Source organism: Leuresthes tenuis, unplaced genomic scaffold, assembly GCF_036924035.1.
Source record: "Leuresthes tenuis unplaced genomic scaffold, fLeuTen1.0.hap1 SCAF_3, whole genome shotgun sequence".
In the NCBI taxonomy this organism is placed as follows: Eukaryota; Metazoa; Chordata; class Actinopteri; order Atheriniformes; family Atherinopsidae; genus Leuresthes; species Leuresthes tenuis.
Genome location: NW_027325357.1, coordinates 28,519,874 through 28,538,957, shown reverse-complemented (window position 1 = coordinate 28,538,957; position 19,084 = coordinate 28,519,874). Strand labels below are relative to the sequence as shown.

Below are 19,084 nucleotides of genomic sequence, written 5' to 3'. Positions count from 1 at the left end.
GGTTCAAATCAATTAGAAAAATTACAGATTCAAGTTTTGTTATATTTTAGAAATCTTCTCAACTTTTGAAGAAAGGGGATTTTGTACAGTCAGTTTATCAGGTCACTGAATTGCTTTTTTGATTAGACTTTTCACCATCTCAGCCACATCTCACCCGACAGCTTCCATTGAGGGAACGCTTGAAGAATTAAACTATAACAGATGGGTGATATCTGGTCCAATATGAATTTGTGCCTTATATTAAAGGGTTTTGGAAGCTCTTCTTAAGCAGTGTCTCGAGCAGGGATGTCAAACTCCCGTCCTCGAGGGCCGCTGTCCTGCACGATTTTAGATGTTCCCCTGCTGCAACACACTTGATTCAGATTAAATGGATCTCTGCGAAAGATTGTTAAAGTCTGCACAAACCAGCAAATGAGGCATTGATCTGAATCCCTGATCGAGAGTAACAGAGGCCCCTGAGACTCAGTTACAATTTATATAAAATCTTTTTAAAAGATATTTTTGCAGCAGATACTTGTTTATCCAAGTCATTAACCAAAAGAGACAGTTCCTCCTCAAAGCCATCATTCATTATTATTTTGCACTTTTTTTTTACTATACTGCCACCATTTGGCTGAGAGAGTTCACTGCAAGTGTGGAGCCCTTTATGAGCAGCACTCTTTTTTATTTAATCTGAGTGCCAATGTGTGTGCTTTTTATTATATCTGTCTAAAGAGTGCACTTAAACTAACTAAGTCAAACTTGACAATGATACTGTTTTTGGAACAATTTTATTGGTACTTTACAGTAGTGGTTTGTTTGTTTTAACATGCAAAGATAAATCAATACCTTTACTCTTCATCACAGCCTGAACCTTCTCAGACAAACTTTCTGTCATTTCTTTAAGTAGTCTTCAGGAATAGTTCTCCAGGCTTCTTGGAGGACATCCCAAAGCTCTTCTTTGGATGTTGGTTGTCTTTTGTTCCGTTCTCTGTCAGATGATCCCACACTGCTTCCATGATGTGGCAGTCTGGGCTCTGGGGAGGATTCATCCCTCCATAAAACCGGTTGACCTGATTTTCAGTCCACTTCTTGTGTCATTTGACATACCTCAGCCTTTTCCCTGTTTCTCTTCTTTAAGAAGAGGCCAGCTACTTTGCTTTAAGAATAATGATCTCTTGGACCACTCTTTATATGGACTACTTTCTAATTTAAGCTGTTGTACGGATCTATACTCCCCGTCACTTATTTCAAGTTTAAGTGTTAAATGTTATACATTTAACACTTACTTTTTTTTTGTTTTGTGGAATACATCTGGTCAGACAGTATTGTAGATCCTCACTAAAGACAGCTGCTAATTTCAGTACATGATCTTCAATGCACTGACAGGTTCAACTCCCAGCTGGGGCCTTTCTGTGTGGAGTTTGCATGTTCTCCCCGTGTATGTGTGGGTTCTCTCCAGGTCGTCGGCTTTCCTTCCACTGTCCAAAAACATGCATGTTAGATTAATTGGTGTCTCTAAAATTGTCCTTAGAAAATGGAAATGGTATTGAAAATGTCTATACCATACCATGGAGATTCAATATACAGTCTGCATTTGTCCCATGTGACAAGCAAAACAAGTGAAAGTTAGTTTAGTCTGGTCAGTTTATATTAGCTACTGTCTTGATTGCGAATTCCTCAGGAAAATATTATTTTGAAAACTACACATTTTTCCCATTGAGTTGGCATGTCATGACATTCGGCGAAAACCGGGTCCACTCGGGCACACTCGGAAACAATGGGCGTACCCGAGTGCTGTGCGTCTCAATCAGCGGTACAATCGGATGATCCCAGGCGGGCGGAGCCAAGTTGGAGGAAATGGTACAGTTGACCGACTGACTGCTCCCAAGAAAACCGGCGACGAGCATCCATACCCGGCATTTTGACCATACATTCTCTCTGCTCTCACTTCAGCCTTACTACTACAGCTTTCTAGCGAAATCGCTCAAATCCCGAGCAAAAACTCGTATCTGGCTACCTTAAAAAAAGCGACAAACACTTGTATGCTTCAGTTTGTAGAAATATCTGTGAAAAGCTCGGCGATTAACGTTTCAGTGAAACTGCAGCAAGATGGAAACGCAGATACATGTGCCTGTCGGGTCGCCGGTAATTAGAAAAATCCCTATTTTTGTGGACGAACACAACGTGACGGAAGGCGCAATGAAGCTCATTAAAGAGCTAAGACCGGCGTGGGACAGCAGCAGTGTCAAGACCAAGGTAATGTTAGCCGCTAAGCTAGCTGCACGTAGTATGCTAGGCTATGCTAAGAGTGACAGCTCTGTAGCATCACCAGTCACTACCACCCAGGCAGAAGGAGGGCCGTGGAAATACGACATATTGGCTAATTAAATTTATTTTACGATACATTGAACCATTCGTCCTAATTTATTGATGAGGATCCCGCTTGTACTTGAAGTCTAGTTAGCAAAAAACAATTCGGTATCAATTAATCAAGCAAGGTGCTCCTATGGAGCAATAAGCCACCAAACTACAGCAAAGTATACCTACTTCAGTTACAATCAGCTTTGTTTGTGAAGTACACAACACAAAGAACCAAATAAAGAACGACAGCGAAGTCACGCTGTGCTGTCAGTGGACAGTTGGCCAATTTGTGGACAGTGGCGACTGTTACTTCTTCTTCACAGCAAACATTTTCAGCCGTGAAGCCAAGAAAAAGCACAGGTGAAATTGATGACATTAGTGGCGTTTAGGTTCCCTTCAGTGTCCCAGTAAACTAGTCACAGTGGACCAGTGTGTGTAACAGCTGGACCTCCTCGAAGTGGAACGCAGCCGTCATTAATACACCTGAGTGAGGACGTGTCCCGTACAAAAGGTCAGGTTAGACTTTTGGGGAAGCAAATGCGCACTCTTCAGACTGCTTTGTAAAACTTTATAACCCAGTGTGACTTCATGTTCATAATACTGAGACCAGGGCAGTTTGTATAGTTTGTATCCATGAATTTATGCAAGTTAACAGATTAAATGTGGTGCAGTTTCCACATATTATTAGTCAGTAAACAGCTACACAGTTAAGTGCTTCGGGTTACTCGACAGAGCTTCTTTTTTTTGGCGTGTGTGGAGAGATGGAAGAGGCTGCTTCTGTTTCTGCTGTTGTACTTTGGAGACAGTCCCTGCAGTCATGGCAGCACATAGAGTCCAGTGTTAATTTATACAGCACCGAGGACAGTTAACGTTGGTGAAAATCAGGTCATAGCTACTCGCCTACCGTCAAGGAAGATGTCGTTTGTGCTTTAATCAAGTTTCTCATGGGAGCTATTGATTTGGTAGATTAGAATATTTAAATTCCTTGAAGCAGGTGCGGTGCACTAAATGCTTCTGAGAGAAAAAGGCTGCTCTTTGTGCTGGGTCTCTATACACTTCACTAAAGCATCAGAGTAAATTTGAGCCTTGTGTCATCTGCACACACTTTGAAGAAATTATATATTTATTAATCCATGCATGAATAAATAAGATGGCCCGCTGAAGGGTTGTTTCCCCGTTGTCCCTTCAGGAGGTGAGCAGCACATCTGAGTCGACTAGTTTCAATGGGAGAGGCACAGCCCCCGATTCCAAAAATGTTGGGACGCTGTGTAAAATATAAATTTAAACACGGAATGCAATGACTTAAATTTCACAAACCAACATTTTATGCACAATTGAACATGGAAAGCGATTAGAAATGTTGAACCTGCTTTCAGGTGCTCCTGGTGGCGCTAAGGCTGGATTCCCAACAGAAACCATGGATTGTTGTCTGTTTTGTTTTTTACAGGTGTAGCAGCTGGTTGTCTGGTTTTTGTTTCTATTTTTGTTCTGTTTCCTCTTCTTTCCTCTTCTTCTTTCCTTGTCCCCCGGTCCGGTTCAGATCTATTACATGTTATATATTGTAAACAGAAATAAATAAACGGGCATCAAGGGGAGTTTTACATTTATAAAACTTCCCTTGGCAAAGCAAATCTGTTTGGCATAAAAGGTATTCAGACTACAATTCTGCTGCCATAATGCTGAACAGGACAAGGGGGGAAAAAAGGAAATTTTGAACCTGAGACATTTTATCATTTCATGCTGTTGTAGTAGATGCACTGTGCAGTTTAGCATTGTCTTGCTGAAATATGCAAGGCATTCCCTAAAGAAGATATGGTCTGGTCTGGTTTGCTGTTTACACATTTCAACACTGGAGGTGCCTTTCCACGTATAGACGCACACCCACATGCATTCCCATGTTATTCAAATTAAAAACAGACATGTAATAGATATTTAGTGGTTACGGTTCCGAGTGTCTTTCAGTGGATTTTTCCGTTTCTTCTTAAAGCTGCCGGTTCCGCTGAGCTGAGGCTTTCACAGAGAACGCTGACTGCCTGAAAGCGAGTGTGGAACAGCGTCTAGTTCAAGACTTTTTCTTGTAGATTTTTGGGATTCTTTTGAGCAAAAGTTCATAAAGTGACACAGTGGAGGATGGGGGGGTGCTACGCTCCTTGATGTTTTAAAGACACATGTTTGAAAATGGTTTTAAACTTCTTAAAACTCAGGAGATGATGCTTCTCCAGAATCTTCCAGTGGTGGTAATCGCATAGATTTTTCTTTGTCCTGAGTATTTGGAAGCCGGAGAGAACCCACGCAACCCCATTTTGCTTAACACAACTTTTGATAAATTGAGAAAACTGTAAGTTCAGGTGGAGTTGCAGGATTTTGTGGGGTGCTGCTGCCTCATCTAGCAAACAGTAGTGATGGTGGAGACTGTCTTCAGTCAAATCAGTGAAGTCTTTCTGCCACACTGTTTGATGTGGTGCAGTTACACCCTCATGAGTATGAGTATTCAGGAAGCTTAAACTTGGAGAAAAGCTGCTTCCACCCATCACTTGTCTTACACGACCACAGTGTGCTATGAGAAAACTGGAAATCTATAAAGTCTTTTGAATTCTACCACGCGTCATGTCCCGTCTAATTTCACTGTAAAATATCTTCTGGACCCTGTGGTTCTTTCACCGTAATGTCCGGCTCAAGGGTGAAGAAGATGGACGGAAAAGTGACCAATGATTGATGAAGCCATTCATGTTGCATATCTCATGTCTGAAAGAGGCCTTGTTGTATCCAGCCCTGATCTGAGCTGCAACCTTTATGAAACTCACAGTGGATTCTTTGTAATATGAAGCACTCTTTTTCAGAGCAGCTTATCAGTAAAAGTAAGAAACATTTGATTCCTGCTTTAAAAAAAGAAAGATCAAGTGACTCATGTCTCCCAGCCAGGCTTGGCTCTTACTGTCAGCCAGCTGCTGCAGCTGTGTGATTGCGTCCTGCCTGCTAATCTCTCAGGATCTGATTGTCCACCCACTCGTACACACCTGCAGCTGAGGAAGTGACGGAGTTTACCTAGATTTCCACGGGCCACGGAGGCAGAGCTCCTGTCTGTCACCACCATCTGACAGACCTCCTGTTGGCAGATGCACCTGCACAGCTGGCGGCGCAGCCACAGACCGGCTCAGAGCTGATAAACAGCGTGAGGAAAGGGCAAGAGTGGAGTTGGGGAGAAAACCTTGAGTTGGTGCACTTCTGGAGTAGCTGTCCCCTCTTAGACCTGCAGTCAGACCAACCAGTGATTGGGGTCAGAACAGCGCCACCATCGTTTTCCCATGCGAGCAGTATATAGCGTACATTTACCTCTGTCTGAGTCCAAGCTTATCGACGTATTGATGGCTGGTCTTAGTGGCGTATTGTGTGGTGGGCAGAAGGGATCAGTCATATGGTAGGACAGGCACGGATGCTTGTGTATGTACGTTCATAACAGGGATGCCTGCGCGCCCATCTTTGTGGTCAGCCACGTGCGGAATGTCAGATATGTGTGAGTGAGCGTCTGGGCTGAGTGAAATGCCGGCAGCGTGTATGTTGTTATTGTGTTTGCAGCAGGGGGACGGACCAGCCCACCACTTTCCTCTGGACTGACGCCGTCACTCAGATGTTTAAGGTCGTGCTTTTATTTTTTTGGATAGAACAACTTCTATTATATCTCACTGATTTTGATACCATTGTTAATAATCTGTGGTGTGCAAACACTGGATCTCCGCACAGTCACTAAATTATAAACTACCATCCTGGTCACATGTTGGCTATAAAATGCATGTGTGACGAATGACCTCCTCATACTGCGTCAGCAGCTGCTGTTACACTATCGGCTCACTGCAAACTGGAGCCACCTTCGAGCCGGTGTGCGCTTGTAGGTGGGTTTTGGACCTCTGCCCTAAAACCCACAATATAAAAGTGCTCTGAAACCGAGCCCGACTTCCACAGAGCAGCAGTAAATAACTGCAGATTTGAAAAAGGTGTGAACACAGTACCAAGCAGGACCGAAAAATAGAGTAGTAAATCGCACATGAAGATGTAATGCCTCATCATGGGAGGCAAAAATGTCCTCTCAGTTGTGTTCAGGCACGCGCGAGTTTGGTCACGGCTGGAGGTTAAAGCTGTTTACGTACGGACGTTTTTAGGTCGATGAATGTGTGCCATGTAAAGCCGGCCACGAAGCAGAAATAAAGATATGCTGCTGAATGAAACGCAGCACGGATATGAAAAACGTGAGAGACCTGTCGGCTGCCTATGAATGAAAATGGCTGTCCATGAAGCACACAGATCCTTCTATGAATTATTGGTCATAATAAACAGCTGCAGTGTGGATTTTGTTTCTGTTTTAGACGCAGACTTTTAGTTGAATGATTTGGCTGTTTGTCGGGAAAAATGATTTGATGAATGTGGCTGCAGGGGCTGAGCCATCCTGAGCGGTCTGAGTCTCAGACAACCAGTCTGCTGTAACTGAAAGGAATGGTGAGATGGTTAGCTGCTGAACTTCCTTTTATTCCCACAGATAAGCCTGACCTTTGACCTTAGCACCACCTCGTACAAGCCCTGTCCTAACTGACACGATGCGATTTTAGGAACAACTCAACCGTTTGTAAAAACATTTGTGTGACCTGAGTACTGCTCACAAATGGTAGCCTCACAGAGCCGTGTGGATGGTGTCGGTGCTGGAAAAAAGTTGCCCTACTTTGGAGTGGAAGTAAGAAATAAGCTAGTTGCTTCATATCTCACCTTATACCAGCCAGTCCTGTGCATGCATCTATCGCAGTGTCAGAAAAGCGGTTTGGTTTGATGCTTCTCTGTAGGCTGAAGATGATGATTAGGGATGTCACGAGAGCCGATACTTCGGTACCAAGTCGATGCCACAGTTCTAAAAACGTGACGTACTCGTTTTTCTAGAGTGCCATAGGTACCGGGGATGAAATTCCTCCAGACGTGACGTGGGCACCGTATGCACCTACAAGTGTTCTAGTTTGCCGTTAAATGCCAAAGGAACACGGCAGCGACAGCTCCGCTTCGACTCGTCGTCATAAATAAAAAGAGTCGTGTCTGGAAGTACTTTGCGTTTTAGGCGGATGATCAGGGATTAATAATAGACTCCAAAAACCAATATGCAAACGGTGCGAACGAGCTTTTCAGACAAAAGGAGGAAACGCTTCCAATTTAGCAAAGTACCTCAAAGACAGACATCCAGATTTATTCACAGAATTCAAGGTGAGTGAGTTTCAGGTCATGTTAACATTCACTTTGCAGGCAAATTCACACCCATTGTTCTCCATTGAACGAACTCCCCATCGGATAGATGTGAAACGCATATCACAAGAAATAGCAGAAACGGCTTTGCCAAGAGAATCTGTACATACCAAAATAATCACGATACGAAGACAAGAAACAAACAGAAGTACGGCTGAATAAGTTGCAAAGTCCCCGTCACTACACAATGCACCGTATCTGAAAAATAAACAGCAGAATGGAGCCTTTCCGAAGGTATTCATTGTTTCTCTGTGGCAACGCGAGTTATCCGGTTTTGAAATGGATCAAATAATGTATCCGCTTACATTGCAAAGACTAAAGTTGTGTTGAAAAGACGTGCGCGGATCACCTGTGTGAGCTAAAGCAGCAGTGCACGATAGGCACGAAGCAGATATTTTTTTCAAATGACTGAATCCCAGAATATCCCACTATCATGGTTCATATATTGCCCGATCCCAATTCAAATGGATCAAATGCTAAAAATGTTTAATTTTTATTTAAGTGTATTCTTTTTCTTCATTAGTTGAAGGCTACATGCCACTGTTGTTTTTTGTAACGTTCAAATGTTCAAAAGTACATGGAATCTATTGTTTTGTTTTTTTACCGCGGTATCAAATTGGGTATCGAGAATCGTGGAATTTCACTGGTATTGGTATCGACTTCTAATTGTCTGGTATTAGGGATACTGCCCTGTGACTGGTTTATCTGATGCAGTTCAGAGCTGTGTGGCGTCTGCAGTGCTGTTACAGATCCGAGGACGGCTAACGGCTCAGTGAAAAGACCTGGAGAACACCACGGCGCTGTGAGGTTTTCTGACTTCTGTTCTTCCTCTTCCAGCTCTTCACCGATGGAACCACCAATAAGCTCGTGGGCTGCTACATGGATGACAGTCCTGAGGATGTGGTCCTGGTCCGAGTGTATGGGAACAAGACGGAGCTCATTGTGGACAGAGACAATGAGCTGAAAAGCTTTCAGGTAGTGTTGGTGTGTTGTTGAGCTCAGATCAGTTAATAAGTAGTTCTTCCTCATTCTTCTGCTTTTCCTCCAGGTGCTGCATGCTAACGGGTGCGCTCCCCGCCTCTACTGCACCTTTCAGAATGGCATCTGTTACGAGTTCATGCAGGGAGACGCTCTCGGGCCGCAGGACGTCAGGGATCCCACCTTACTCAGGTCAGGATGAAATGGTCACGGGGCTTTTCAGGGGCTTCTACTAGTTTGGTCACTAGTTGAGAATGATCGGGTATTCCTCTGAGCCTCTGTAGAGTATTATACACACAGGCAGTATGTTAGATTGAAGGATTCAAATACAAATGGCACAATATACATGGTATTTGCTACTAAACTTCCTCCCTGAAACTTTGATTAAAGTAACTTCAGCCTTGATCAGGACTCACTGCCTCTGGGTCATAATGTTGGGATTCCTTATCGTTGGAGGATGAAACAGTCATTAATGTAGTCATTTTAGGTTGAAATCTAGTCATGGCAACCTGTTCCTTCTCTCTGCTTTCAGATTGATAGCCAGGGAAATGGCTCGGATCCACGCCATCCACGCACACAATGGCTGCATCCCCAAACCCAACCTGTGGCTCAAGATGCAGAAGTACTTCTCCCTTGTGGCCACAGAGTTCACTGAGCAAGCCTCAAACGTCAGGTGAGCTCCTGGTCATCGGTGCTTCTGTTGGTTGTGACGATGATGCAGACTCTGCGTGACGAGCCGTCTGATTTGTCCGTAGCTAGTTGAGCTCATCTCTGAGCACTTAGTGGAGGCAGTTTGGGTTTGTTTGAAAGTTACAAAAAAAGCATAAATAGTCTGTTTTTTAATAGAAGATGAAACTTGTGTAGAAACTGCAGCTCCAGGCTGTAGTATAGAGACTTTAACCTGGATCATAACTGATTATGTGCTCTTAAAATCTGGATGAACTTTGTAGTGAGAAAGTGTCACAACTTTGCATAATCTATGTCTCTATTTCCACTTCTGATACACCGAGCACAGTGAGCAACATTTAGATTATAATGGAAACCTGAGTCATTGCCTGTAAATGGAGGGATAAGGATATCACTCAGACTTTGGATGGAACAGATATGGCAGTGCGTAGTTGGATGAAACGCAATCAGGATTATTAACACTGTCCTGCTAAAGGAGTTTAAACTGACGGCAAGTTAAAATGTTTAGTCGTGGAAGTGTGATTTTTATGTAAATGAGCAAAGTGAGGACACATCAACTCACTCTAAATGAATGGGTGAGTGTGTCCAGACTCTTGACTGGGAAAAGGAAGGATGATGGTTAAAAGCTGAAAATGATCCAGTTTGCATTTTGGCATTAAACCTGTTGAGCTGACTAAGGCAGGCCCTTTCACACACTGCCCTGTTGCCCAGTCACAGCTGATACCTCTGCAGTGATGCTATCAGATTAAGTCCTGCCTGCGTCTTATGTAACTAACTATAAAAGCCGACTGGATTAGAGAGTCTGAGGCATGCAGTGGGGCAGCAGATGTTTGTTTAGCTCTATCAGCTCACTTTACACTTTACTTCAGTAACGCAGTAGGCGTCCTGTTTGTGTAATATCTGTAATGTTCTAGTATTTATCTCTGGAAAGATCTCAGTAACTTCCCCGTACAGATCAAAGGTGGTAGATCAGCTGAGTCTGACTGGGAGAAGCGGCGAGCCGGTGAGAATTCTCCAAGGAAAGGGTGTGTCCAGTGTGTGTGTTTGATCCAGCCTGTCGGGCTGATTGTGGACTAAGCTCCATAAGCCCATTACTGTGAGCACTGGGGTCTCGACTCAGCACCCAGGAGTTGGTTGGCTGAGACATTAAGTCAGGGGCGTAACTCTTTGTCCACCTGCCAATAATGTCACTTTCAAGGCAGTTTGCTGCTGATCTGATCGGGTCATTCTGCCCTGAGCCACTCACTCGTTGGTGAACGGCAGACACTTCAGTAAATACAGGTGCAGCAGGTGGCTGACAAATCAAACCATTATAATCAGATCTCACACTCATTTCAGGAGCTGCATCTGCAGAGTGTTTGTAGTGACTCAGCAGCATTATAAATGTCCACTGAGGACTTGCTTCTCATTAAATGTGATCCCAGGGGCCAGCTGTCCGGAGCCCCACTGAGCCCGTGTGCTGCCTGCACATGTTGTTTTCACCTCGCATATGTTCCCACTTTGCAACAATTCCAAAACAACGAAGCGGGTTATTTCAGTTGATAGCAGCGAGTGAAACTATTCCTGTCACTCCCTTCCTCTGCATGCGGAGCTGGTGTCGTGTTTACGGACGCCTTCTGTTGTCGTCACAGCCGTGGGGAAAAAAGCTGACCTTTTTCTTCATCGCCTTCCCTCCCCAGAATCCAGCAGGAGGTTCCCAGCAAGGCGGTGCTGGAGCAGGAGATGGTGTGGATGAAGGAGCACCTTTCCACGCTGGGATCCCCTGTGGTGCTCTGCCACAACGACCTGCTCTGCAAGAACATCATCCACAACAGCAAAGAGGGTAAGCGGCCTCAGAACGAGCCGTCCCTGCTCTCCACTTTTCTCCCATCCTCTGGATTTTTGACAGGGATAGTACTTTCAGACTTTCATTGTCAGTGATTTTTAATGGTTTGCATGAAGTTTAAAATTATAAATAAAAACATACATGTGCAGAACAATCCACATGTTAATTCAAACTGAAATGAATTTTGAGGCTAAATGCATTAAAACGGGCCTAACTGAGCAAGAACTGCAGTCTGAACCAATAATGACCTGAATTGGTGCAAACAGTCTTCCGCTTTCACTTAATTAGTAACGAACAGACGACTGCTGCTTTCTGTGCCGGAGAGTTCTGTCCTCCAGGCAGTTTCCAGCTCTCGTTGTGGTGTGTTCAAGTGCGGCCGTTTTACCCAGAGGGCTGATGTGAGGAGACGGCAGGCGGCCTGTCGCTGCCACTCGCTCTTGCGGTCAGTGCGTTGGTCGAGGCCTGAAGGTGCAGAGGCTGAACGGTGTTCCACTCTGCACCGGAACAGCAAAAAAATGCTCCATGCATGACATTTCAACCACTCCACTTCCCATCAGAGAGCCTTTTCCAGCATGGAGCTTTAAAGCCATCAGATTCCTTTTGACAAAAATGGTCATTTTTGGCTAAATAAAAAGTGTCACCAGTGTGATGCGTGTTCTTGTTGTCTCTCAGGTCACGTTCGCTTCATAGACTACGAGTACTCCAGTTACAACTACCAGGCCTTCGACATCGGCAACCACTTCAACGAATTTGCAGGTTTGCAGTGTGATTTGTGCTAATGCGACGCCTCTGCTGCATGGATTCTTATACAACTGCGTGTGCCTGTTTGTGATCAGGCATGGCTGAGCTGGACTACGGACTGTTACCGGGTCGGGAGATGCAGATGGACTGGCTGAAGGAGTACCTGCAGGCATACAAACTCTTCACCAAGAAGACAGAGGAGGTCAGCCCGCAGGAGCTGGAGACGCTCTATGTACAGGTCAACAAGTTTGCTCTGGTGAGAGGAGGATTGTCTGCAAACACACTCAGTGTCTCATGTTGCAATATCCCTTCTGACATCTAATGTGTCCCACTGAAGGCTTCTCACTTCTTTTGGGGCTTCTGGGCACTCATCCAAGCCAAATACTCCTCCATCGACTTCGACTTCCTCGGGTAAGTTTTTGTTTTGTGTGTCAAGTGATAGCGGTGTGTGTGTGTGTGTGTGGCAGCTCTTTGCCCCCACCCCCACCTGTGTTGGATGTTATGCAAGTAAAAGGTGAAAGCATCTCTCTGAAAAAGATCCGTCAGCAGGGGAGAAGAAGAGCATTGTGGCAGATTGAAACTAATAACCCAAAAGCAACATGGCTCACGTTTCTTTTGAGCTTCCTCCCATTTAATCCACCCTGCCTCACACATGGAACCACGTGGAGTCCAGGTTGTCTCCTCTTGTTGTTGACAGAGAGAGTTTCATGGACTGCAGGCCAACCACATCTGTTGAAAGAGAGAGAAATTGTGCACCATATAACGGGATCAAATTATTGATAAAGGGAAAAATGTTGTATAACCACAAGTTGGTAAAGTTGTCTAAGAAGAGCTGTGCTAAGCGCTCTGTCGGGTTGACCTTCCTTCCCTGTGAGAGAACTCCTGATAAAAGGCTGTTCTGTCCAAGAAATGTTGCAACCATGCTTCCATGAGAGGAAAATCTGTGTTCTAGTGTGTCAAAAGTTTCCATAAAGATGGATTTCATGTGCAGATTTATCTTTGAACCGTCCTTTACATTTTGATTGAATGTTACTTTAGATGCTTTTGGTTGCCAATCAACAAGATTCTGACGGAAATCAGGTTATTCGACCGCTCTTCTTCGCAACATTTGGTAGAACTGAGTTGATTTAGTCGGTTTCCTGAAAAGAGCCTGGCTCATAAGCGCGGCACGCATATTTTTGGTGGTGTTCTGGGCAGGATTTGGGAGGCAGCTCCAAAAAAACCAATCAGTTTTATCCTTTTTATCGTTGTGTTGGGAAAACCAAAAGGTGTCAAAGCCTCGGCTCCTTCCTCATTATCGCGGAAGGGTTAGGGTGTGGGGCAGCCCCAGAGCGTGATACCACCATGTTTAACAGTTAGCACAGTGTTCACTTTTACCCCTTCAAGCACAAATGAGCGAATCTGAGAGTAAACGCCTCTCTGTCTGAGTGCTCGGCTTTAACAGTGGTCCTTCATGGTGACACACTGACATCAGTGTTTGTTGGTGGTTTTGTGTTGTTTTTTGACCATCTAAACCAGATTCCTCTCAGCTGGTGCTGATGGTGGCTACACCTTCCAGTAACTTCTACAGTTGTTAGTGATGACTGGAATCTGTATTTGTTTAGAAATGGATTCAAGATCCTTTTAACTTCCAAGAGGAAATGTAACGAGTTCAGAGATTTTAGATTTGATTAAGAATACAAAGTGTGTATCAGTTCATTTAATTTTGTACTCTTTAAAAACTTAAATGAAGACCTGTATGTCTAATTGTTTCTCTTTATTCTAAAGAAATGTGTTGGTCACCGCTGTGTTGCTCCTGTCTGCTGCAGGTACGCTGTGCTGCGCTTCAACCAGTACTTCAAGACCAAACCTGCACTGACGGCCCTGCAGATCCCAGAATGAGAGGAGACGGAGGAGGCGGGGAAAAAGGTGGCGAGAAGGCGGGAGGGAGGCAGCAGCGGGTGAAACGCTGGGACTCCCTAAGGGACGGGGACTGTTCTGTGAGCGGGGTGCTGATGGACCACCGATTGGTACACCAGGCATCCTTCAAGCGCAATTACTCTTTCATTCCTCCAAACTTACCTCCACTTCCATCACAACTCCAGCTCAAAAACTACAAAACTGTGTGTTTGTGAGATTGTCTGTGTATTCATTTATGTCCCATCTTTCCCCAGAAAGAGTGCATCAATGTGTTGGGAGTAGATTTCACTGATTTAAGACCTGCTTCTCTGTCTGTCACACAGCGCTCGTCATGGAGGTTAGAGGGCGGCCGGCTGGTGATGAGGGTTCCATGCTCACAGGCTGTGTGCCGTGTATCATTTAGTGCTGTGGCATCATTAGTGGAACATTTTTCCTGACATCACTTACATGGTGTGTGTGCGCAATGAGACCATCCCTCCCTCCCTCCCTCCCCCCCTCAGTTTCCTTCACTTCCTGTAGGTCTGATCGGCGTGACCTCTCGTCTCTTCCATCTTCGGTGCTAAGAACTCATCTGTGGCTCAGAGCAGAATCACAGCAGCTAACTAGTGCATCAGATACTTTGGGCCCATTTTTGCTTCGACTTCTCTTTGGACGCAGTTTGACCTTCTGTCAGTTGCTCCTCTGGTTATTCCTGCCGTAGCGAACTGCTGCCACTGTTAGAACCGCAGATGCTTGCTTTCTGCGTGCCGAAGGAAGAACCCAACAGACACCGAGCGTGTGGAGCAGCAGATGAAATCGTTTCACCATCTGTCTTTAGGTTGAATCACTATTGTGTTCTAGCAATCAGTGATGGCGAGTAGCTACGTTTATGTATTTATTTCTGTTTCTACATCTCAGGTTAAGGACTGCTTAGTTTGAGTTGCTTTGGCAGGTGTTGATGTTGACCTGACGGAGGAGGGACAGAGAGGTGGTGCTGGCGTAAATTAGACTCTGTGTGCACGTCTGTCCACAAGCTGATTTTCCCTCGGTTTAACTTTTATGGTTGCAGCGCATCGCTCTGTTAACTTTCCACTTCCACCTTCCGGACTTTTTGGAAAATCCCAACCTCTGTCACCCTTCCCCTCCCTGCTGTCATGTGTCAGCTCTCTCCCTCGTTTCCCTTCCGGCTCCTGGTTTAATCTGTTTGGGATGCAGCAGTGGCACCTGTCAGATTCTCCTCTCTGCACCACACTAATCCTCTCCCATTCTCATCCCAGATTCGGAGCCTAATTTGGTTTCATAATCGGATGTTGCATAAGTTATTTCCAGGGTCTGCTCCACAAGTCTTCAGCCACCTCTTATTTCTTTATATTCTGCCAGTAAAACGGAGAATAAATGCAGCGATTTATTGAAACCTGTTGGAAATACAGACTATAAGGTAAAAATAGACTTTGTACAGTTCTAACTAACTCAAAAGTCCTGAAATATTTGGTCTGGGCACCTTAATTCTTCAACACAGCCTGAACCCTCTTAGACGAGCTTTCTGTCATTTCTTTAAGTAGTCTCCAGGAATATTTCTCCAGGCTTCTTGAAGGACATCCCTTAGCTCTTCTTTGGCTGTTGGCTGCCTGTTGTTCCCTTCTCTGTCAGCATGATCCCACACTTACAAACGGGTACATGCACAGTTGAGTCGAGCTACGAATCAAGTGACTGACTGAAGTCTGTCTGATGCTTCGGACTGAGAAAATGTTTCTTTGGGAGGCCAATCCATGACTGATTGAGCTCCCATTAGCTAAGCTTTCAGATAATCTCAGTCTTTGGGAAACCTTGGTGGTACAGAAATACTATTTTTAGGGCTATCGAACTGTCTTTGTTGCTGCTAGTGATAATAAAAAAAAGCTTTTTTTAGCTTAGTCTTCTGTTATGTAGACACAAGACTGGTTCATCCCTCGATTTAAGCACTGTCTGATATTCTTGAACGAGTCATAAGTTAGCGTTAAGTGGCTAAAGAAACAGGGAAAAAAGAACGTTCCTCTGAAAATGGCTCGGTATAAGGACCGGAAATCAATGAAAAAGCAACCAGAGCCCAAAGACCAACTTTAAAAGATGTTCAGAAAACCTGGAGAACTACTGCTTAAGACGACCTTAAAGATTACAGGAAAGTCTGGCTGCTTGGGAGCAAAATATAAAGAAATGAGGGCTATATGAAGAGTAGCTCTGATTAAAGAGGCAAGAATGGGTTATCTTCAGCTGTGTGGGGTCATTTTTTTACATCCAGGGAAAAATCCACAGGTGGTTCCATGGTTGGATGAGCACTGCAGATGCAGCCGAACAGAGCACAAGTCAACATTTCTTTATGTGAATCTTTCCCCAGCGAGGGTGCGTTTGTGTTCAGCTGACTAAACCCAGAACCTGAGCTGTAACGATCCTGAGCGTGCTGCGTTCTCTCCAGATTTCTGTCAGTCAGGTACTGGTCTCTCGCTGCAGATCAAGTGTGTTTTCTGTCACTTTTTTTCTGTCTGAAACGGTTGAATCAAACTGAGCAGAACGGTCAGCCTTTTGTAGCTGCAGAGGAGCGTTTCTACGCTAATTACGCGCACTTTGACTCAAGTTTGTACAGTTTGAACGCCACACAGTAATTTTAATGTGGTGAAGGGTTAAAGCACTCGATTTTTCTTGCTTTTCTTGTCTGAACTTCAATGCAGCAGCTGTGATGCGTCTTCTGTTTCAGCTCAAATTTTTATTTATTTTTTGTTTATTTTATTTTAAATATCCAATCCCCCACGTGCCCAGAAGGGGGAGCCAGTGAGCGCCGACCTTTGTCCTGCATTGCTGGTGTCTGTGACAGACTGAGCTTAATAATTGAGCAGGTGAGGGGCAGCCTGTCAGTGCAGACTGACTAACTGATGTTAATGGCTCTCATTCAGAGCTGTTAACCTAAAAATGTGTGGCTGGTTCATATTGTGTGGGTCTGAACACATTTTGGGTTGACGTTATTAAATTAAACAGTTACTTGCAGAAAGATTTCCTTTTGTAATTGCACATATTTGGGAGCAGAAAAGCCAACTGTGGCTTTGTAACAAAGACAGAAAGCGCACTTTTAATTTTAGAATAATCAGCAGCTAATTTAATGTGGGGATTCCTGGAGCAATCTGCCTAATGACTTTTCAGACAAAGGCCAAATTAGTGCACTGCTGCTTGAATGCACAATCTCAATACACTGGTAGGTTTTCAGCCCGGACAAAACGGGCATTTGCACGCCATAAGCACTGAATGAATTTCTGTTTTCACTCCCCAGAGACTGACCTTCATCTGCTGACAGATTGCTCAAAGGAAAGGTGACCGAGTCTTATTTAGTTTCCTCTAAAATGAGATCTCATGCTCGTGAATAAGTTGAAGCTAAATGTAGAGTCAGTGAGATGAAATCGCATTCCACACAGAACTGAGGTTCTGAACTCTTGGCGCAGGTTTGCACCGTCGGCCACCTTTTATCCACTGTGTCTTAAAAGCTTGAACATGTTCTCACACCACTGAAAAAATATTTATGAGAGAAGTTCCTCCGCTTGAAGAACATCTTGAAATTGTACATTAAAAGCTGAATTTAGCTTTGTTGAACAGTGATGTCATACTGTATTACTTCATAAAAGCAAATGTAACAGCAAGAGGCCAAATGAATTATTAAAGTCACAGTGGACAATCATTGAGGCGGGCTTCCTTTCTGCTCTAAGGCTTCATCCAGCCGGTGTGGAGCCGCCGTTACTCCAAGTTATTTAGATGAAAACGACGTGTGAGCTCACTGTCGGGTATCTTAACCTTTGTGTAACTACAGGTTCCTGGCTTGGCATCAAACGTGATGTGAGTTTTTGACACAAAGATGATTTGTTCCCTTCAGTGAGTGAGGTGATGACGAAGCAAACAACAATCGACGAGTCATAAGTGAAATACGGAAGGTGTTCCTAACTTGAAGACCAATAGTTGTGTTTTCTGTGTTTTTGCGTCCGTTCCATGCTGGCTGTCAGAGGATCTCATTGTCCTGCCTTTCAGTGTGTGGAAAGCAGTTTATTTATTTAGTGACTAACATTGCATCACCCACCTGTTTAACCATGGCTTCAGACAGTTTGCATTGCAGTTAATTTGAGATTAAACTATTTTTGTGTGTGAATGTACTAATGTAATTTTCAAAGAAAAACACTGTTCAGAAAACAGACTTTCTCTCTTTCTTTGTATGCTGATATTTTTGTAAATGCTTCGACTTGAACGGTAGCGCCATGTTAAGGGACCCGGCATTTGGCTTGTAAATGTACTCTTCTATTGGGCGCCCAGCGGAGATGGAGGATGTAAATACTGTGAAAAGCTTACTGTACAGTGATCATTCACGCCGATAGAAGTGGCAAGAATAATTATTTAACAGTTGTCCGTAAATATTTCCTTTAAAGAATAAATGATTTTAAAAATGTTGGTGGTGGCATTTGATTTCATTAGCGGCGGAAGTGCTGTGAATCCACGAATGTGTTGATGCTCAGGTTTCCTCCAGCCCCTCGGCCCCTGATGGAAGGAAGGAGAACAACCTCTGCTGTGGGCCATCCTGCCAAACATCCATTCTGACACAGACTCTGAGAGTGACTCGATACCCTTTTCTGACCTTTTTAGGTTATTGGATTATAAACTGAGGCAGCTGCTACTGAAGATTAAACTGATTTGAGCAGATTTTTAGTTGTTTCAAAGAAGAGATTCATGTCCTCTCGCTGATTTCCGGGGAAAAGGTGATGTGGCATGTTTGTGACGATCCATTTTCTATTTGAATTGGGTATCAGTTGCATTGCCACTTTTCCCGTGAAACGGCATCAAAGCACACTCACACAGCCTCAGTGAGACAAATTAGCAAAATTTTATTTCGTTCCAGGGCTACAACTTTTTTTTGCATTCAATATTAAATATATGATTAATTTGATAGAAAAATAACAGCTTTTCTGGAGCTTTAAACAACTGAAATATCGGGAAACCTAATGAGTGAAGCCAAAACTCTGACGTGAAACAAACGCTTGAAGGTGGACACAAAATATCTGTCCGACTCGAGACCACCAACTAAAACAGCCCTATTTCTGTCACTAAAGAAAGTTACACTGTAATTTAATGCTGGGTTACAGTTTAGGTGTTTATATTATCTCAGTGAAGTTTCACAAGAATCGTTTGCAGATGATATATTTTGTGGGCTCAATGTCAACCAGCTGCAGTATGACCTCATTCAACGACAGCTTCCTCCTAACACTGCCTCTTACAAATAAGAAGTGAAATGGTCGAAAAGGACAGCACTTCGAGACCCAATTAAACAAAAGTAACCGGGAGTGACTGGCT

The 19,084-nt window shown here is 44.1% G+C and overlaps 1 protein-coding gene across 1 annotated transcript; it reads left to right on the top strand.

The window, feature by feature from the left end:
• Positions 1–1,832: 1,832 nt before the first annotated feature.
• On the top strand, positions 1,833–18,183 carry etnk2 (ethanolamine kinase 2). Its single transcript, XM_072382905.1, has 9 exons — positions 1,833–2,238; positions 8,458–8,595; positions 8,669–8,790; positions 9,131–9,271; positions 10,965–11,107; positions 11,783–11,866; positions 11,947–12,107; positions 12,189–12,262; positions 13,660–18,183. The coding sequence occupies exons 1-9, from the start codon at positions 2,092–2,094 to the stop codon at positions 13,730–13,732; spliced, it is 1,083 nt and encodes a 360-aa protein (XP_072239006.1). The 5' UTR covers positions 1,833–2,091; the 3' UTR covers positions 13,733–18,183.
• The last annotated feature ends 901 nt before the right edge of the window (positions 18,184–19,084 follow it).